At 40.4% G+C, this 22722-nt stretch overlaps 1 protein-coding gene across 4 annotated transcripts; it reads right to left on the bottom strand.

Moving 5' to 3' along the window:
* Positions 1-386: 386 nt before the first annotated feature.
* Positions 387-21935, bottom strand: BDH2 (3-hydroxybutyrate dehydrogenase 2). 4 transcript variants are annotated; one of them, XM_075200951.1, is made up of 10 exons: positions 21840-21935; positions 18703-18779; positions 17580-17658; positions 16747-16843; positions 15262-15370; positions 14671-14731; positions 12013-12126; positions 10004-10062; positions 9830-9922; positions 387-752 (listed from the first exon to the last, which is right to left on the bottom strand). In XM_075200951.1, exons 1-10 carry the CDS (start codon positions 21931-21933, stop codon positions 699-701), a joined length of 837 nt encoding a protein of 278 aa, XP_075057052.1. In that variant the 5' UTR covers positions 21934-21935; the 3' UTR covers positions 387-698. The 4 variants fall into 4 exon arrangements, with proteins under 4 accessions (XP_075057052.1, XP_075057054.1, XP_075057058.1 ...); XM_075200953.1 differs by having other exon boundaries at positions 21817-21922; XM_075200957.1 differs by having other exon boundaries at positions 21783-21910.
* Positions 21936-22722: the final 787 nt, after the last annotated feature.

The raw sequence follows: 22722 nt of genomic DNA, 5'->3' as shown, positions 1-22722 counted from the left end.
TAAACAACATGAAACCAGTGCAGGCTGGAAGTGTAATGGTGTGTGAATGTTTTCTTGGCACATGAGATTCCTTGCTACCAAAGGAGCATTGCTTAAATGCCACAGCACACCTTACATTGTTACTGACCATGTGTATCCCTTTATGGCCACAGTGTACCTATCTTCAAACGGCTACTTCGATCAATATAACGCGTCATGTCACAAAGCACACTTCATCTCAAACGGTTTCAACAGGCAACACTGATGGCTGCTACTGAGTTTAAGCATGTACTGTAAGAAGACCTGAGAGTCCCAATTTGGCATTGTTTTTATATATTTTTCTGTACTATTCAGCAATTATATGTGTGTGTTTTTTCTTAAGGGGGAAAAAAATTCTGAACATGAAAAAGGAATCAAGTTTTTATTAATTAATTTCTAAATTATATTGTACTCTCTTGTTGCATAATGTGTAGAAAAAGTATAATATGAAATATTGTCAACTGTTGCCTTTGTTTGTTTCAAATAATGACATTCCACGTCATGATATAATCAACTTTGGTAAAAAGATGTGATGATTATAAAAAAAAGCAAGTGTTATTGCGTTAATTATTTATTTTTCAAAGCTGTTCACTCCTCGCTCTCTTTCATTGCATTGTCTTCTGCTTCAGTTGATTTGTGGTACCGTGTTTAGTCTTATCCTATATCCACTTTCGAATGATTTACAAACTCCAGCCACCATCAATAATATGTGCATTACCAGTGACATAGGCAGACTGAAAAAGCAAACAACAGGTATTCATATTACAACCGGTAATGTTAAATCAGCTACAAAGCAATATAACATTCTGCAGAGTATATTATTTAAAAAACAAGAGTATTGAAACTTAAATGTTGCCACATAACAGTTCTCAGGAGCATGGTGAGCATGCCCAACCAGTACATCTGACGGGCAGTATTTCATAAAAATGGTATTTTTATACTTATGTAAAATCAGTTTCTCTTAGTCCATTGAGGGACACCGGGGACATTGGGGTATAGAGTTGGGACAGGGCGAACTGGCACTTTAAACTTCTGTTTAACTAAGCCCTAGCTCCTCCCCCTCTATACCCCACCTCCTGTGCAGCCTCAGTCTAGTTTAAGTGCCCGGCGAAAGGGCTGTGTCTTGGCTGCTCAGCAGCCTTCTTCTGTTACTTTTATTATTTTATGGCAGGAATGTGCAGTATGCAGCGTGCGGCAAGCGCTGTATGGAGGGGGGGGGGGGGATCAGAGGTGCTGTGAGAGGTGCCTCTGTTGCCAGCCTCCCTCTCCCAACGTTTTCATACCCTCCTAGGAGCCGGGCACAGTCGCCGCAGGCTGTGTCCGTCCTCCTGATCTGACAGTCAGACTGCAGACACTGCGTGAGGAGGGGTGGCAGAAGGTAAGTGAAACCCTCTCCCAGCACAATGCTGAGAGAGAGGGGTAGAAAATTGCAGTGTGTCCTTGAGCAGGCTGCTTCTTACTAGGAGCAGTCATTCTATGAAAAAAAAAATTAATAATTCTATTTTTAGCTCAGGAGACAGGGTCAGGCAAGGGTCACTAACATAGTGAGCCCTGCTAGGCACAATGTTACCAATTCAGTGCTGGGCCCTGGGGGAGTGGTGTTTCTTCCAATTGCACTTCCTCCACATGGTGGTCTCTCACTATTATGTGTGCAGACACCAGAATAAACAGCCATTTTATAGCTCCCTTTTTCTGTCCTGAGTCCTGATACAAAGGTTTGGGGATTGTTATTTTCAAAAGTTTATTACTTTTACTCTGTGGGGCTTTATTGGCTGTATTGCAGGCTCACTTTCTGTTCAGTTTTGTGGGCTGCTTGTTATTTATATTGCGTTTTGTTACACTGTTTATTACACTGTTTTTGTTTGTGTTTTGTCCAATCTGTTAACATGTCAGAAGGGGAAAAACTATGCGTGGTAAAGCTGGTGTTACATCAATGTTGAGTTTCACCTGGGTTGTCTGTCACGTTAAGTTACCATTAGGTCAGTCAGGCGCGCAGGCTCTGTGCACAGCCTGCCGGCTTTCAAAGAGCATACAGTGTAAAACAGCAGCTGCTGCTTTACATACGGCAACACATGCCTGGGTTCGGTCTCTCTCTAAAACTGTGGCTGAACTTGCTCAGTTGGTGCTGTCACAGGCTGTTGTCGCTCCATCTTCTGATTCTGCTTGCACTGTAGCAACTAACATGGGTTCTAGTTTGCTAAGTCAAGGTTTGACTGTTTCTCCTTGGCGGAGTGTGTACAGCCTGCTTGGGTACAGGGAATTGCATCCTCTGTACAGGGTTTGGTTTAGGTTTCTTCCTCTTAGAGAGGATGTTACAATCTGCGGCACTGTCTTCCTCACATAAGCGTAGGAGGATGGCGCCACAACTTCAGGAAAATAAGCTGCCCTACGGGAGGAAACTCTCAGAAGAAATGGCACGAAACATCTTTCTTCTAAAACTTGCATTCTTGGACGCAAACACATTAAACTTGTAAAAGTTAGTGAATGTGTGTACAGACTACCACGTGGCCACCTTACACAGCTGTTCTCTGGAAGCACCATAGTGGGCTGCCCAAGAAGTACTTACAGACCCTGTAGAGTGCTTGCATAGATTATCTGGGACAGGCTCCCCAGCCTTACAATAAGCTTGACAAATAACAGCCGTAATCCACCTAGCAATAATTACTTTAGAAGTTAGCCAGCCTCTTCTTGTGAGCATTATAGAGACTCAAAAGATTGTCAGTCTTGCGCATCTTCTGAGACCTCTGCACATAAATTCGGAAGACTCGGACAACATTGAGAAAACCAATAGAAATATCATTAAACTGAATACATAAAATCATTCAGGACCGGAATGACAATGTGTTGATTTAGATAAAAACCAGACACAACCGTAGGAAGGAAAGAGGTCCTGTTTCGAAGAACTGCCCTGTTTTTATGAAAAACAAGAAGAGGAGACTTGTAAGATAAAGCAGCAAGCTCTGAAAACTGTGCGTGCCGTAGAAATGGGCAAAACCCTTTTCTAGGATAGAAGTTTGAATTCCATTGTATTCAAAGGTCCAAAAAGGCGGATGCCGTAAAGCATTCAACACCAAATTCAAATCCCATGGTGGTACCGGAAGAACATATGGAGGTTGTACATGGAGAACGCCCTGAATGAAAATGTGCACATAAGGAATGACAGCAAGTTTTCTTTGAAAAGAAGACAGAAAAAGCTGGCACCTGACCTTAAAAAGAACTAAGGCGCAAACCTGCATCCAACCCATCCTGCAAGAACCTAAGTAACCTGGCCAAGCAAAAAGAAGAAGTAGGATATCCCTTCTTTTTACACCAGTCAATAAGTTTTCCAGACTCGATGAGAAATCTTTGCAGAGGCTGGTTTCCGAGCACAAAGCATGGTTTGCACCACAAGTTCGGAGACACCTTAGCGCTTAGGATCATAGCTTCAACAGTCACACCGTTAAAGCCAGACAAAAAGGGATCTTGAGTTAATAGATCTGGGCTAAGCGGCAACCGCCAGGTCCGAGCTCGTCGGTGTACCGGGCCTTCTGTGGCCAATCCGGCACTATCAGAAGAACTGGAACACCCTCTCTCTTTACCTTTCTTAACACCCTTGGAAGCATGGCTACCGGTGGAAAAAGGTACACTAAGCAATACCTCCAAGGGACAGACATGGTGTCTACTGCAACAGCCATAGGATCTCTTGCACAGGAGCAGAAGAGGAGAACCTTGTGGTTTATCCGAGATGCCACCATGTCGATATTCGGGTGACCCCACCATTCCACCAACTGACAAAACACCTTAGGATGATGGGACAATTTCCGCATGGCCAAGGGACTTTTGTTACCGCTCTGATGATTGATGTATGCCACTGATGTGGCATGGTCTGACTGAATCTACACTGGCCTTCCCTGCAGTAAGTGTTGTGCGCTTATAAGAGCATGAATACTGCTCACAGTTCAAAGACATTGATTTGAAGCTTGGATTCCTTTTGAGTACAAAAACCCTGAAACCGAGCATTAAGACAGAAGGCCTCTAATCTCGAAGGCTGGCATCCTTTGTGATTAAGGTCCAATTTTAAATTGATAAATTGCATCCCCTGGCGAGAATCTGTTTATGTAACCACCAAAGAAGCAACTAACTGGTCTGCGGAGACAGGTGAAATACCCAGGCCGCCAGATTCAGATGGTATGTGTTGCACTGCAACAGAAGATCCAACTGGGACTGCTGTGCATGAAACTGAGCAAACTGGACCGGCTAGAAAGTCGATACCATGTTGCCAAAAACGCTCATGGCGAAATGTACCGAAGGCTACATTGCCGTCAACCAAGATCTTACCCTGTTTAACAAGGCAAGAATCCTGTCTTGGTTGGTAAGAACACCCGTTTTGGAATAAACATACTCAAAAAGATCATTTGGTGAGATGGGAGCAACTTGGACTTTTTGAAGTTCAGAATCAAATCGTGAAACTGTAGAGTCTGGATTACTACTTGGATATGTCGCCTACAGCACCTTTGGAGACTCTGTCATTAACAGAAGATCATCCAGACAAGGGATGATTGTAATCCTCTTGGACTTTAGCAGAGCAGCCATGACTGGCATGATGTTACGATTTAAATGCCTTAGTCAGTATTTGCACAGGCTTACCTAGGGCGCGGAGTCTAACGGCCTTCACCAAGAACCACCGCAAGGTAGTGTGGTCTTTGCTGCCGAAAAACCGCAGGTCGCGGCCCCCAGGTTAGCCTACTGACGTAAGGGAGAAGGTTCTAAGTGATGGATAGTCAGACAGGCAATATGACAAGTGATGTAAGTACAGGCACTATCCGTGAATTCCAGGGTTTGAAGGTCTGGAGCAGTAAGCGGTAGATGCACGGAGTTAATGAGTGCGTAGCAGGAGATGGGTCCAGGAACACAGCCGGGTCGGTACACAGGAGGTATCAGGTATACGGTGCAAGAGGGAAATCCAGAGAGTAGTTGATAACACAGCCGGGTCGGTACACAGGGAAGACAGCCCAATACGTGGTGCCAGAAATAAGCCAAAGAATAGTCAGGTCACAGCCAGGTTGAAACACAGGAGTAGGAGGAATAAAGGAGTACACAGGGAGCAGGTTCACAGGAGTCAGAAACACAGGAACTGTTAGCCAGGAACAGGAAACACATTGCTCTGACACGTGTCATGTGACCCCGCCCAGGAGTCACATGACTAGCTGCAGGAAGAACCCGGAAGTGCGGGGACGCCATCAGGAGAAGCGCTGCACAGAGCGGATACAGCTGCTAGACCACGCTGACAGCGCAGCGGAACGGGGGATCAGGTAAGTTCATAACACATGATCTCTGAGAAGATACATGGGGTTGTGGCCAGACCAAAGGGAAGAGCCTGAATTTGTTAGTGCTGTGACCGAACCACAAACCTCAAAAGGGACTGATGACCCCTCTAGATAGGTACATGAAGATAGGCATTTTTGATGTCTAGAATCCCCATGAATTTTCCTTGTTCCATGCCGTGAATGACCGAGCTCAAAGACTCGATCTTGAACCTGGGCACTGTGACATGGGTGTTGAAACATTTTCAGAGTCAGAATTGGTCTGAATAAGCTCTTTGGTTTTAGTACAAGAAAAAGGTTGTAATAAAAACCCAAACCTCTTTGAGAATCTGGCACCAGAATCATCACTCCGGAATAAAGGAGGGATAGAATCGTCTCTCGTAAAACCAGTCGCTTTCGTGGACAAGTGGGAAGCCCTATGGAAAAAACTGTCTGGGAGAAATGCCGAGCAGATCAATCTTGTATCCTCAATCCACTACACCCAAGCCCAGACATCGGTAGTAGACTGCAACCATTGATCCCTGAACAAGAAAAGACGAGCTCACACCATTGGCGACAGTGGAGGAGCAAAAGTCCGTCATGCGGACTGCTTGTTTGCAGGTTTCGCTGCTGGACGTCAAGCCGACTAGGCCTGGCGCCCACGCAGCAAACCACCCTCCTAGGGGCGGATGACTGGCCTGTAGAAGATTGGCCTGAGGAATATTAACCCCGAAACCTTCCAGAGGACTGAAAGGACTGGAATTTGGATAATCTTTGTTTCGGAGCATTAACTGGGAGAAAAGTGCCTTTTCCACCTGTAGCTTGACTGATAATGGAGTCAAGCTGAGGTCCAAACAAAAGACCCCCAGAAAACGGTATGGTCTCAAGAGCCTTTTCCGACTCCCCATCAGCCTTCCAGGACTTAAGGCAGAGAATACGACGAGCTGAAACTGCAGAGGCAGAAATACGTGCACCAATCAGTCCCACGTATGTAGCTGCCTCTCGTAAATAATCTATCGCCCTCTGAATTTGCTCCACTAATGGAAGCAGTTCAGAGGAAGGCCTGCCAACAAACCTTGAAAACTGTGTTTTGACCAGCGTTCTACTGCTTTGTTAACCCACGCAGATGCCAAAGCAGGCCTGAAAGAGGCACATGCTGCAACGAAAATGAACTTAAGGACGGCCTTAACCTAATGGTCTGTACCATCCTTAAGAGTGGCTATGTTAGGACAAGGAATAGTAGTTACCTTGGCTAACCTTGCAACTGCAGCATCCACACATGGAAGCGTCTACCATTTAGCAAAAAACCTCAGGAGGAAAAGGATAAACCGACTACAGTCACCGAAATACTTGGAACTTGCTATCTGGGAAAGTCCAAGGCTCTGACAACAAATCTTCCAATAAGGAAGAAGCCAGGAAAAAGAAAGATTTTTTTTTTTCCGTGCAAAAAGAGGAGCCTGTGCAACATGAGGAACCTCTTACTTAGGAAAGTGAAGTACCTGACACACAGCTTGTATTAATTCCTCCACACTCTGGCGCACCGAATGAATCTCCTCCACAACCGAAGGAGCATCCATGTCAGAATTCACCGCTAAATTACCTTCATTCTGGGAACTACAGTCAAATCTGGCTTATTTTCCTGAAGTTGTGGCGCCATCCTCCTACACTTATGTGAGGAAGACAGTGCCGCAGATTGTAACATCCTCTCTAAGAGGAAGAAACCTAAACCAAACCCTGTACAGAGGATGCAATTCCCTGTACCCAAGCAGGCTGTACACACTCCGCCAAGGAGAAACAGTCAAACCTTGACTTAGCGTACTAGAACCCATGTCAGTTGCTACAGTGCAAGCAGAATCAGAAGATGGAGTGACCACAGCCTGTGACAGAACCAACTGAGCAAGTTCAGCCACAGTATTAGAGAGAGACTGAACCCAGGCATGTGTTGCCGTATGTAAAGCAGCAGCTGCTGTATTACACGGTATGCTCTTTGAAAGCCGGCAGGCTGTGCACAGAGCCTGCGCGCCTGACTGACCTGATGGTAACTTAACGTGACAGACAACCCAGGTGAAATTCAACATTGATGTAACGCCAGCTTTACCACGCATGGTTTTCCCCTTCTGACATGTTAACAGATGGGACAAAACACAAACAAAAACAGTGTAAAAAAACGCAATATAAATAACAAGCAGCCCACAAAACTGAACAGAAAGTGAGCCTGCAATACAGCCAATAAAGCCCCACAGAGTAAAAGTAATAAACTTTTGAAAATAACAATCCCCAAACCTTTGTATCAGGACTCAGGACAGAAAAGGGGAGCTATAAAATGGCTGTTTATTCTGGTGTCTGCACACATAATAGTGAGAGACCACCATGTGGAGGAAGTGCAATTAGAAGAAACACCACTCCCCCAGGGCCCAGCACTGAATTGGTAACATTGTGCCTAGCAGGGCTCACTATGTTAGTGACCCTTGCCTGACCCTGTCTCCTGAGCTAAAAATCTAAAAAAAAAATTCTTAGAATGACTGCTCCTAGTAAGAAGCAGCCTGCTCAGGGACACACTGCGATTTTCTACCCCTCTCTCTCAGCATTGTGCTGGGAGAGGGTTTCACTTACCTTCTGCCACCCCTCCTCACGCAGTGTCTGCAGTCTGACTGTCAGATCAGGAGGACGGACACAGCCTGCGGCGACTGTGCCCGGCTCCTAGGAGGGTATGAAAACGTTGGGAGAGGGAGGCTGGCAACAGAGGCACCTCTCACAGCATCTCCGATCCCCCCCCTTCTCCATACAGCGCTTGCCGCACGCTGCATACTGCACATTCCTGCCATAAAATAATAAAAGTAACAGTAGAAGGCTGCTGCGCAGCCCAGACACAGCCCTTTCGCCGGGCACTTAAACTAGACTGAGGCTGGACAGGAGGTGGGGTATAGAAAGGGAGGAGCTAGGGCTTAGTTAAACAGAAGTTTAAAGTGCGAGTTCGCCCTGTCCCTACTCTATACCCCAATGTCCCCGGTGTCCCCCAAAGGAAGACAGAGACATATGATGTACGTTTATTTAGACCAGTTCGGATTATGGCTCCTATTACACAACTTCATATAGACATATAAAGAGGGCGAATAAAGAAAAATCTAGAAAAGTACACAGAAAAAATGTTTATGCACGTAGTGTGTTCAGATGATTTGCTTAATGTGTAGATTGTAGCTCCACATTGAATGGGACATACACAGGAATCCCCTGAGGCAGTACAACTTGATCCTTTCTGCACAGTTTGTGGCCAAGCCTTGCAGACAGACAAGCTCCAGGCCTTTCCGACTGCGCTTTATAATAAACGGAGGCGGATAGCATCCTCTGCCTGCCTCTTTGTTTGGCACAGCCATGAACCTTGCAGCTACACAGATAGTAGACTGCTCTAACTATGCTGCTTGATGGATAGACCTGGCCATTTGCCAATCAGACTGGTGTGAACTATCCATCACCTGAGATTTAGGGGTCAGAGGTGTTTAAATTATAAAATCAATAGAGATTTAGGGTCTGTGTAGTAAAGTCACCAGAGGTTTTAAAGGGTTTGCACTGTAACGCCATCAAATATTTTGGGGACATGCATTGTAAAACTACCAGGGATTTGCAGGTCTGGATTGGGGTGCCATTCAGAACAGGGTTGGCATTGAATAGTCATCAATGTGCATTGTGGTTTGTATACTGGTTATGATAATGCTCTCTGTATTGTATAGAAGTCACAAGAATATCTGTATTGTATATTATTATTCTTTAACAGTCACTCTAATGTGTTCTGTAATTTATACTGGTCACCAGAATGTCCTTTGTATTGTATACTGTTTATTATGCTCTCTGCATTGTTTATCAGTCACTATAATGCTTTCCGCATTTTATAGTGGTCACTAGAATGTACTCTGTATTCCATAGAGATCACGATAAGGTTCCCAGTATTGTGTGGAGGTTATTAGAATGTTCTCTCTGTAACATATTATAATATATATATATATATATATATATATATATATATATATATATATATATATAAATAATAGTTTATTAAGATGTTCTCTTTTATATATACGTCAATAAGATGCTCTGTGTATTGTATACAGAACACTGGCATAGTCTGCATTGAGTACTAGTCAGATGAGGTTTGTTTTATTTGATTACAGCTCTATCACATAACATAATTTTTATATTTGATGAACATGTACTATATAAGTAGACACCTTTCAAAAAAAGAAAATCTTACTTATGAAGTTTTCCATACAGAACAAACAACAGTACGAAGCAAAACAGCATAGCGTATTTCAACAAGAGGAAAGGTTAACATGAAATCATAATTTCCTTTACAGTGTTTCCAGGAACAAGTCATGAGTATTACTTCTCTTTGTGCAGTTTGGAAAGGGTTGTTTCTTAAAATATTTATGACCCGGCACATTGGGTCCACTGACAGCTGCACAACCATAGATACTTTATTTCCAAAATCACTTATGGTCTTGTAGAATGGTAACAAAGACGAAGAGAGAACTTACTTCATCTGAAGCCAGGTAAACACATAGGTGTGCGACTTCTTCTGCTGTGGCCATTCTACCAGTCTTCTGCCTTGCTAGAAAGTCCTCTAAAGCCTGTTCAAATCACAAGAAAAATATAGCATATAAAACCACAATTATACCACAAATAATGTGCTTAGGGCATCATGTACCTACCTGTTCAGGGTTTGGCCTGGCTTCAATCCTTTCCCTTAAAGAAGGGGTATCCACAGTACCTAAATATAATCTAGATTTTAGTACACATACACATATCATTATATAATTAAAATGATATATGTAGAAAGGAAGGAATAAAAACAGCAATCCTGGGACCTCTTGGTTGTAACAAAAAAAAATGTAATCCAACGTTTCGGATCCAGTTGGATTAGTAGTCCCATTTCAAGACATGTAGGCATTAGTTTTATATATTAGTGTCATTCTTTCTTCATATATATATATATATATATATATATATATATATATATATATATATATATATATATATATATATATATTAATAAACTTGATACTGAATATTGTACCTCAATGTAGGCAATAATAGAAAAAATATAAAGATGATGTCAGACACCATTACATCAGGTCATTTCTATACAGTAGGTCTATTGCATTTTACAATATACATCCACAATTTCAATATCATCTCAGAATTTAACATTTATTCAATACATAATCATATTAAACAAAATATTGGCAGCAATATTGTGTCTATAATTTAGCGGCTGTGATCAAATATTTAATAAGTTATTATTTTTACATATATAGTTCTGGGACAGATATGGTATATTTCAGTAGCATATACCGGCAAATATCCCTTTTAAGACCACTTTCACACAATTAATGCACAAAATGTAATCGTCTACATCTTCCAGATGCACATACCAAGTATGTGACTGGTTTAATTACTTTTTTTAAGGCAACTATTCATTTAGACAATTTGTTTTTCCTTTATTCTTGAAAAATGGTTTAGTTTTAATATCATCATACAGATTTTTTTCTTACTTTAACATTCATTTCATTTTTGCCAGTACAATTCATTAGACGGTCTGCCTTAAACCCCTTACAAATATTGATACAAGAATGTGTATGCAAGTAGACATACGAGCACACTGCACAAAATATATTACAATTTACAGGACCAAACGGTTGCTAATATAACAATTTATTCTGTTTACAACTCTATGTCTGGTGAGAAATCTTTGTTGTTTGGAGAATGTAAAGGTAGTAAACCAGATTGCAGGGTGAATAGGTCTGCATTGCTGCAAACATGGAAGACCAAACTTATATAGATCTGGCTGTTTGGTGAGCTAGGCCAAACAACTGGAATATCCAAGACCCCCAAACAGTGCAGTTAGCAAAAAACATGTGACACTTTCTGTCCATTATAAAAACTGAATACAAAATCGCAACCTTAAGACAGGCTAATAACACACACCTACACATATATATATATATAATAATAAAATACTTCTACTAACATATAAGGCCATCAACAAAATTGCACCAACGTACATTTCCTCACTTGTCTCGAAATATCTCCCAACTCGACACCTCCGCTCTGCACAAGATCTGCGTCTCTCTTCCACTCTCATCACATCCTCCCATTCTCGGTTACAGGACTTTTTTCGGGCTGCACCCACTTTGTGGAATTCCCTCCCTCGCACAGTAAGACTTTCCTCTAGTCTTCAAACCTTCAAGCGTTCACTGAAAACCCACCTCTTCAGACAAGCTTATGATATTCCTCAACCATCATCTTAATTTCCCTAGATTACCCTATTACCTTCCTCTACACAGCTAACGCAAGACAACAACCCTCTGACCAACATTGCCACACCCACAGCCCACTCAATACTTTTACCTTTATGTTCTAGCTGGTCCATTGTGCAATATGATGTAGCACATGCCCTTGTGTTTCTAACTCCCATTGTCCTATAGATTGTAAGCTTGCGAGCAGGGTTCTCTTACCTCTCTGTCTGTATGTATTACCCAGTATTGTCTTATCAATGTTTGTTCCCAATTGTAAAGCGCTACGGAATTTGCTGGCGCTATATAAATAAATGATGATGATGATGATGATGATGAGATATATATATATACACACACACACACACACACACACACACACACATGCAACCTTTAATTTCAGTTTGCCATTGTACTTTACTCACCAGGACACACACAGTTACAACGTATGCCTTGCTCAATGAAATCTGCAGCCACAGATTTAGTCAGACCAATTACTGCCGCCTTTGATGTGCTATATACACATCGGTTTACTACTCCTAAAAGAAACAGAATTGAAATACGGACACAAACATAATAACCAAAAGCAAAATTTACTGTGAAAACAAAGTGCTGATAAATTAACTATTTCCCATTAATAACAAGCGGCATTCTCAGTTGCAAAGTAAACACATGTATTTTACCACACCATATTAAGGCTGGGTACACACTACAGAAAATTTCTCCCGATACGACATCTTTACCGATTTTACCAACGACAGAAAAATGCTGATTCATGTGTACACACTATACACGTTTTACAAGATTTACCTTCAGATCTGTGCTCTTCATTTGTCATTACCATTGGCTGAGAAGATCGTGACTCTGCACACTCCATAGAGATCTATGGACACTGCTGGTTGTGAGTGCATACACACTGCAGAATTGGAACATGATTCCATCGTTGAACGGCATTTTTAGTTCACTTTAGATTTCAAATTAAACTATATGATGGGCTTTGGAACGATAATCATTTATCGTTGCAGCGTACACACTAATGCAATATTGGGCCAAGCGATCGTTCATCATTTGATTGGCCCAACAATCGGCTGAAAACACTGTAGTGTGTACCCAGCCTTAGTATCTACTGCCCAAAATTCCTTGTCCCAGACTTTAGAAATGTTACAATAACTCAAATATAGATGGTACAACTCCAGTAGAATGAAGTGATTGTTCAGCAAACTCTTGGAACTTTCATATAGACTAGATTTGGGCAGCACAGTGGCCTAGTGGTTAGCACTTCTGCCTCACAGCACTGGGGTCATGGGTTTGATTCCCAACCATGATCTTATCTGTGTGGAGTTTGAATGTCCTCCCTGTGTTTGCGTGGGTTTCCTCCGGGTGCTCTGGTTTCCTCCCACACTCCAAAAACATACTGCTAGGTTAATTGGCTGCTATCAAAAATTGACCCTAGTCTCTGTCTGTCTGTCTGTCTTTTTTATCTCCCTCTTTGTCTGTCTGTGTCTGTGTGAGTGTGTCTATATTAGGGAATTTAGACTGTAAGCTCCAATGGGGCAGGGACTGATGTGAATGAGTTCTCTGTACAGTGCTGCGGAATTAGTGGCGCTATATAAATAAATAAATGATGATTATGATGATGATGATGATGAGAAAGAAAAGATCAAAAAAATTTAAGTAATGTCTGATCTAGCTAATAATAAGTTTGACCTATACATTGGGAAAATTATTTTACAATTGACTAAACGGTCATATAAACACCATGTCTACATGGTGTTCCCCAGACTGGATGAGAAACTCCCAAGACTCCCCTGTGACAGATGTCACATATGTTATAAAAACTGTAAGTGAGACACTGGGGACAATTCTCCTTAAATACAACTTGGACAGCATCAGTAATATTGTTGTCAAATATGTAAACATTTATCAATAAAAGTCAGCAGAACATTATTACAGATTAATTGTTGCACTAATTCTGTTTTTTTTAATGGTGGAATTAAAACAATGTCCATACACAGAGGAAAGTTGCTCAGACTGAGCAATAAGCACATAGGTGAGCAAGTAACATGAATCCTGATGGTCTGTGCTTAGACTGTGGCTCAGATAACAATGGGCCCAGTTTGTGTGGTCAGTTACTGCACACACCGGATGAATGGATTTTCAGACAGTCTTAAAGGATTGCTGGTCATTTTGGACTCATGCAGACAGTTATTTGGGGAAATGTGGACTAAAACTAGTAAGTCCAAGGGCTAGATTTACTAAGCTGCGGGTTTGAAAAAGTGGGGATGTTGCCTATAGCAACAAATCAGATTTTAGCTTTCATTTATTCAGTACCTTCTACAAAATGACAGCTAGAATCTGATTGGTTGCTATAGGCAACATCCCCACTTTTTCAAACCCGCAGCTTAGTAAATCTAACCCTTAGTGTTTACTGTTAACTTTAGAACAAAATTCTTTATTGGATGGTAACAATGTGAATGTTACTAAAGCTTTTGATACAGTTATACATAAGACGTTAATGTATAAGAGTTCTTGTTATTCAACTGAAATATGCTCCATTAGTTGTTGTGACGCACGTCATGTGACCCCAGCCAACATTCCTGATTGGAAAATTAAGCCAAATTAGGCACTGCTCCCATCCAAGCCCAAGTCCACCCATTTTGGTTGAGACTCTGCCTTTCTTTCCCAAGCAAAGACCAGGGATTGTCACATGACAGTTACCAATCTCTTTTACCAGCTTTTTATCCATCTGACCCTAATGAAGAATCAGATCACATTTCATTTGCTCTCAGCTTGATTATTGGTAGGTGTTGGAGTATACTATATTCTAATTCTGCATCAGCCTAGTCCAGTGTTGGCCAATCTGTGACACTCCAGGTGTTGTGAAACTACAAGTCCCAGCATGCTTTACCAATATATAGCAGCTTATTGGTGGAAGGGTGTGCTGGGACTTGTAGTTTCACAACACCTGGAGTGTCACAGGTTAGCCAACACTGGCCTAGTCAGACCTTTCCTTTCCCCATACCCTATTCCTATAATGTTATCTTCTTTTGTTTTATCTCCCAATGATAGATAGCCAAACTTACCTTTAATGCTGGAGGCTACAGAAGACATGTTTATAATATTCCCCGACTTTTGTGCAAGCATCTAGAAAACATGAAGAATCACAATTGAACTTAATGGCCATGTTTTGTTTCTATATCACTCTGTTTTTGTATCTATTATATACAGATGTGGTTACATTTAGATACAGTACATGCCTTCACTGGACCTGAAAGTGTTTGTAACATCAAACCTGTGTATGTGTATTAATGTGAATTTTGTGATGTTTTGCCTTTGTAGAGTTAACATTTTATATTATGCTGACTTAATTCTAAGTAATCCACCAAGTTCAATTTTAAATCAGATAATGTTTAATAGACAACTGATAAGAGATTCTCATGTTAACAATTATTGCTAACATGAAACCGTTAGTGGCAAACTAATTTAAGAGGCATTATATTAACCTCTGACTCAGGTTACAATTTGTTTTTAAAATGACATTACAAGTTAACTTTCTAAATGTAAATACATTTTGGAAAAATACAGATCAAATATATGACATCAAACAAGTAGTGGGAGCCAATCAGATAAATGTAAGAACACACATTCAATAAATACACACAATGCACCCTTACTTTTGGCAGGAATGTTTTGATCATGAGATACATGCTCCGTACATTAATATTCATGGTAATGTCCCAATCTGCCTCCTCACAATCCAGAATTGTTCCATGATGGACAAAGCTGTAAGACAGATGGTAGATTTCATTGAAGATGAATGCAGTTTTCAGAACATGTCAATATATTGATCAACAGATGATTATATTGACAATGTTATGACACCCGTGGCAGTTTTAACAAACTAAAACTGCTGTAAGCATTCTATTAACAGATGTCAGAGTGGCCTATTGATCATTATTTTCACCTTTTGGTAAAAAGCACCACAGCAAGATGTTATTGAAAACTGAGCTTTCAAAAAAAAAAAAAAAAAAAAAAAAAAAAAAAAAAGTATTAAGTCAATGACTGATCTTTGATGTTATGTGTTGCTGTGTACTGGTGACTAATACTATGGGATGAATTGAATTCTCCATGATGTGCCCCGGACATCACGACGATGTCCGGCTGTGCTCACTTCAGGGTACTACAGTATCTAAACATCACAGATTTTCCTGCACTTCTCTATGGGGTGCGCGGGACAAAAAAAAAAAAATCAGTGAAGATACACTGCAGCAGAGAGCCTTCATGAGCGCTCCAGAGAAACTCCACGGCACATCACACGGAATTACATTTTTCCCTAAATGTAAATATAAAAATAGGTGTTCCAATGACTTGTACTGGCAATATATATATGTTCCCTATAAAAAGGACAGTGAAATGTATAATGCAAGTTATATTTCACCAAACAATTAGTAATGACATTAAAATATATCTGTAATGATTCCTTTTACTTTGGCAGACTGTGAAATGTTTGACGTTAAAGTTACATTTGCAATGTAGCAGAGTGCAAGCTATTGTTCTGTTATTAACCATTTCAGACTTCAATAGAACCACTTAATGACGCGGCCGCATCGCGTGTCATGTGATGCGGCCGCCTGTGCGCCCCCCCCGGGCTGAAATTTGCCAGCCCGCCCCTGGTGGTCGTAGATGAGAGCACACACACAGTCATCTTCCAAAATGCCTGACAATAATCCTATTGATTGCAATAAAATTATTATTGTTCCCCACAGTCATTTTGAGGCTATACATGCTGCAATAACATAGGCAATTGCCAAACATTGGTTATGCTATTGCAGTGTGTATGTGGCTATTTTAAAATGATCAATTTGCATAACTAAAAGATAGCCACACAGGCAGCACCCAAGGGCTAGAATAGCAGGAACCAGGTGGCCCCTAATGGTTACTGTGCCCTGTCATTGTCATCAGAATATGATCGCACACAAGCTGATATCTGTTATCATCCGACCACATTTACCAACATGCATGATAATAATAATCCTGTAGATTTTAGCAATCTGCCCGGTTTACCCATTGCCTACTGAAATTCTATGTTTATCCAGAATGGGCCGATTGTCAGCAGGAGATAGAGGATGCAAGATAAATGGAGGATCCAGGTTACTTACCCAGCTACATTAAATAGAACATCAATTTTATCAATTTCCTGGCATAGTTTTTCAATTTGCTCTCTCTTAGTGACATCTAAGACTCTTGTTCGAATCCCTGAATAAAAAAATCATATGTAGTTATTCAAGTGATTCAATGGGGTCCACCGCTTACTACAGTGTCTGAATAGTATGGGACCCAAACAATAAAAAAACAGGTTTGGCTTTTAAATTTATTATGGACCTCAAGTGTTTTGGACAGGGTGTTATACTTTTCACAATTCTGTACCTTTAATATGTATTTAATGGTTGACCTATTAACCCATACTGATAAGCACAGAGAGGTTTACTTTCCCACAATAACACTAGGGCAAAGCAAATGTACAGTCTCATTGATACTGTCTATGATATGAACTGCATATATAGTAAAGGATGGCATAAGTATGTTGTTTGAGAACTTTTACTTTTAGTGTGAAAACTGTACACTGCAGAGCACATTCAAATTAGTGACGGACAGAGGGTTCCCATACTTCTGGATGTAAGAGACCCATAGTATGCGTTACTTATTGGAAGGTTGACAAGGCAGACTCAATCTCCAGACAAAAAAAGACCAAGCAAGTCCCTACTCAGCTAAGTCGATCAATTACAAAGAGAGATTGTGGGCGTCAGTTTCCTCTCTGCCATCCTTATCCTTACTCTTGTTCAGTATCACGGGAAAAGTAGTTGCTATTCACCATGTTCAGTAAGCAGGAAGGCCACTGATAAACCTATTTCAGCATTTTGTCTGTTTATGCATTTTATGACACAGATTTGAAGCTTTCATGTGCATTCAAGAAATGACCTGCAGAAAATACCTTTGTATGATTCTAGGACTTTCAACTTCTCTTCATTAATATCAGTTGCAATCACTTGTGCTCCTTCTTTAGCAAATGCCTTAAGACACAAAATGTATAACATCATCACATTTTCGCCTGCATTTATTCTAACCGTACACACTTGAACAATAAGTGGGGGATAAGGAGATATTCAATTTTAAACTGAAAGAGCTGTTTTTATAAGGATTCATTTATTCCTGACATATCATTGTGTGCTTGTTAGTGAATTATATATATAATAAAAATGAAATCTGATGCACATTTTAACCTACATTCATTGTTTCTTTAAGTGATAATTTCAGTGCCTTACGATAGCAAGTATATATTTTATACCCTAGAGGAAGGGTCAGTTTTTGTTTTTTTACAACTTAGATGTCTGGTTACTGGAGAAAGCTTCCCTTTGTTTCCACTTTCTCTTGAAAAAATGACAATATGTGAGATTATGGACAATACTTGCCAAGTAATCTGTAGGTACCTAAAAAGCAAAGTACTGCTAGAGCTCTTATGAAGGATATGCAGATAGCTATTAGTGATGGATTTACTAAAATAAACTAACCAAATTACTTGGGTGCATTCAGTGGCAAACACATACAGATGCCACCTAGAGGTGATCCTATGATTTACAACTACTATTTTTTTTATTATATTAATGGCAATTAATTCTCATTGTCTGTACAAAGTGATAAAAGTAACCTAGGTCTAATGCATACATCAAACTATACTAAGACCAATAAACCACAGTCTATTATTCAGCTTGCATATCCCCTAAACAAGTTCAAAGGCTATCTGGGAGGCTAGTCCAACATTCCATCCACTCTCCTCTGCTGAAATATAAATGTGTCTTTAGTTTTGACATATAAGTCAGAGCTATCCAATTAGCAGAAGTTCTTTCATACACTACCATCCCTGGCAACCTGCATAGACAATACTGTATAAACCAGTATGATATATCGATAGATGTATATATAAAATTTGGCCTATGAGCACAGTTACAACAAATATGTAAGCCTTCTATCTAATCCTATGTAAATACTAAGGCAGAAATGATATAGGTAAACCATCATAGTGAATAGTAAAGTTAGGAAAAATAAATCATACTTACAATTGCAGCAGCATGTCCAATTCCCTGAGCTGCTGCTGACAGTAAAATGACTTTTCCATCTAGGCGACCCATTATACCTGCAGAATAACCAATAGCATAAGCTTACCAGTTAGCAATTACAATGGACAACAACATTCATTCATATTTCTACCCAATCCCTCAAACTGCTGATCAAGATCTATATCTACAGGAAACCCAGGCCAAAGATTGCACGAGAACTGGCAATACTTGTAGATTTAAGCGGGTCCATGTACTTGTCAGTTGTAGGACTTTCTTATTCTGGTCAGCCCATGATGCCATATATGCTCATCCTGCCCCATTAAGATAGTAGTCTAATTGGCCATACATGTACATATAGTGTACACAGGGATGTACAATATAACTGCAAACATTAGTTAGGTTTTCAGTTCAATTACTGAGACACATTTAGTGCCATACAAAGAGTACACGTGGTGCCAAGATCGTTCTAATCGGTTGTCATGCTATTTGCTTAGTGCACGATAAGTCCATGCTTGTGTTTGATGCTAAATTGTAATGGAACTGTACAGGATATGAAAGGTAGAACAAAACCCCATTAAGATATAAATATTACCAAAACCAAGAACTGGTATTGTTCACTATTAACATTTACAGAGCAAATACAAGTAAACTTAGGTACACACTACAGGTTTTTCAAAACATGATCATGCGATAAACAACTGTCAGCTCCGATATCACATTAATGTGGACGTTCCCACGATCATGTTTTATCCCACCAAAACATATCACATCGTTTGATTTGATTTTACAACCTGATTAAAAAAATCACTATCAACGATGGAACAATGATGGGGAAATCGACCACCAGCGCAGGGAGATCTCTATAGAGTGAGCAGAGTCACGATCTTTTCAGCAGTTGGATATGATAGATGAAGAACACAGATCTGAAGGTAAATCATGTAGGTGTGTACACATAAATCTGCATGCTCATCGGGACTTTCAGTCATTGCTAAAATTGTTACAGAAATCGCATATGCAGTAATTTTCTGTAGTGTGTACCTAGCTCCATTTATCAAACATTATCAGTATTTTAGTGCTCCACAAACTTAAGATGACATTTCTGTGTCAAGTGCTTATTGAATTATTTCAGAGTTTCTATACTGTATATATAGAGAGCTTGATGAGAGTGTGAAAATAAAGGATGAGGGATAGCAAAGGGGCTCCACCCATCTTGTGGTAGCAGAGAGAAGAGAGAAATAGAGGTATAGGAGGGACTGAGGATGAATAAGTTTAGGCTCCCAAGTACCACTGTAACGGTTTAGCTTTAGTGCAGTGTTTCTCAACTCAGGTTCTCCAGGACAGCCAATACAACATGGTTTCAGTATATCTTGGTTGAAATATAATGTGAGGTTCTTGGGCCTGATTCATTAAGGATTTTAACTTGAGAAACTTCTTATTTTGCACAAAAGTTAAATACTGACTGTTTTTTCATGTAGCACACAAATATCAACTTTAAATTTCAGTGTACAAATAAGCTATCAAGTATTTGTGTGCTACATGAAAAAACAGTCAGTATTTAACTTATGTGCAAAACAGAATGGTAATTTGCACCCCTTGCATTGTAACATGGTTTTGTCCAAGAGACTGAAATAAGAAGTTTCTCAAGTTAAGATCCTTGATGAATCAGGCCCCTTGTTTTTAGTATATCAGTGTATGATGACAGCTTATTAAAGCAAATCTACACTGAAAATGTGCTTTCGACTTCTAGACCACGGTTGAGAAACATTATCTAATTGAGGATTTCCTAGTAATTATTACAGTATAATTAGTGTTGCTGTAGTCAAACCCTTCAGTTATTGCAGCGAGACAGACCCATAATTAATTTAAAAATATGCCCATAAAATCCTATAATATAGGCATGGTCAATGCAGAAAGCACTAATCAGCTTCAGAGGAGCATTTGCAATCAGCTAATGAGAAGCGATCAGCTAGTGCTGGTGACCGTCTTCATCATCAGCATGTATTTGCACGTGTCCACTAGCAGGTGCAAAAGACACTGAAAGGCGTATATATGTCTCTGTGCTGGTCTGCCTCAGCCGTATTAGTGTGAACATGTCCTTACTGTACTTGGCCTATGTCAGACCACACCATCCCGCCTCTCCAGCCCTAAGGAAGTGCAGGTGTGAGATGCGCACTACTCTGCACAACTGCGCTCTCTTAGTCGGCATGTGCAGTGCACATTTTCGTAATTTAGGCTGTAAATTCAGCATCAGGCCCTGAGCGAGCATATTCACCAAGGACACCAACCCTTGACAATATTCTTTTTGAACCCAACATTTTTAATAACATTTATATAACTGTAATGTATGAAGAAGTGAAAATGGTAGTATGTAGAGGAAAAAAAAAAGAGAGCCAAATGACTGAAGACAGTGTACTCCTCTTGGGCATGTATATATACAAAAAAAAATATATATTATGTATAAACACATTACAAATACTACATACTTTATATAGAACAGACATCTTATGTGTGCCATGCTCTGGAAAAAACTACACATTACACTGCCCTGTAAAAAGGAGTCTGTGCAAGAGCGTATACAGAGCAGGAAATTAGAGTGCAACAGATTTTCTTCATCTGTCAATCAATATTTCTGGCCTCCAAAGGGGATTCTGGTTACCTAGACCCCCCTCACTCGCCTCTGCTCATAACCCTAATCAGACCACAGAAAACTTGTGTGGTGCAAGCTCTTTTAAATTTAGTACTGTCAGATGTTATTTTATTAACTGATCTCCATTTTTCCTATTAATAGGCACAAATACAATCAGTACATTTCAACAAGAACAGCTGCATTCTTAACCACAACACCAGATAAGCAGTGTTAGCCGATTGTGTCATTGTTGTTGTAACACACCTTACGTTTCCCTGTTTGCCTGTATGAAATCTAGGTTGTTACTAATAACTTTAAATGAGCATTCTTCGTTTTCATCTCAGAACTAGATCGCCAGCACTTACTTCTGCTCAGTTATGGTTCACACATGCTGTAGCTTTGGTAAGACGTAAAGTATTACATAAAAATGTGCAATATTTGCTTTTGTCAGTACCATATGCTGTAGATTAGGAAATCCCATCACATACCCAAGGCAAATCGTTTCCAATACCTTCAATACCTCCGATCTTTGTACTGTCAGCAATCATGTGATGCAAAGGAAATGAGTGACTGCTCCGACAGCTTGGGAGGAACAACCATTGCATATTATTTGAGGTGACGGAGTTGGTTGCCACCTAGTGTTACATGTGTGTAAACGCACATTTAGTGTTGATTTCAATAACTAGTGCAGGGGATTCTAAACTTCATCAGTTCAAGGCACCCCCTTAGCAGGGGCAGGCTGGGCTGCCCCCTGGGCCAGTCCCATAGTGGGCTACCTTGTGCTAGGACACTGGGCCACCTGCATTTTGTTTCATTTAAAATGTTCCTAATAGGCTCCTGAGTCGAGTTTTGCCCCCTCCCCTTGGCTAAAATTTGCCAGCCCTCCCCTGCCCCTAAGCCATAATAATTACCAAGTAACCCCCCTGCCTTGCTTACCACCTGTCCTGCCCGCGACACTCCAGTGAGATCACTGCGGAACCCCAGGGAGCAACTGAACTAGTGTGCCGCTTCTAGTTTTAGTTATGTTAAATCAAATCAGGCAAAAGTATTTAACAGCATGTAGGATAATTCAGTTAAAAACAGAAATAGACCAATATCTTTCTTTTTAAGGTTGAACAGTTCTCAGCCAAGTCAGGGGTTGTCTACTTAACAAAAATTACTTTATGTTCCTCACATATATTAAAATTAGAGATAGAAGAAATTATAAGGGAATTTCACACAAATCAAATTTTATGGCGAAATGGCCTATCTTGCGAGTTCCGCTTTTGAATAGTCAATGTGTGGAATGAAAATTTTGTACCGTATTTGTATCTCTAGTCTATAAATAGAACTGTTATGATAGTGTCAATTCATTCTGCTTTGTAATGTGTTTGGGGAGAATTCCACACCGAACA

The sequence above is a fragment of the Mixophyes fleayi genome, chromosome 1, assembly GCF_038048845.1.
Source record: "Mixophyes fleayi isolate aMixFle1 chromosome 1, aMixFle1.hap1, whole genome shotgun sequence".
In the NCBI taxonomy this organism is placed as follows: domain Eukaryota; kingdom Metazoa; phylum Chordata; class Amphibia; order Anura; family Limnodynastidae; genus Mixophyes; species Mixophyes fleayi.
The sequence above is the reverse complement of the archived record's forward strand: the minus strand, read 5'-3'. Positions and strand labels throughout refer to the sequence as shown.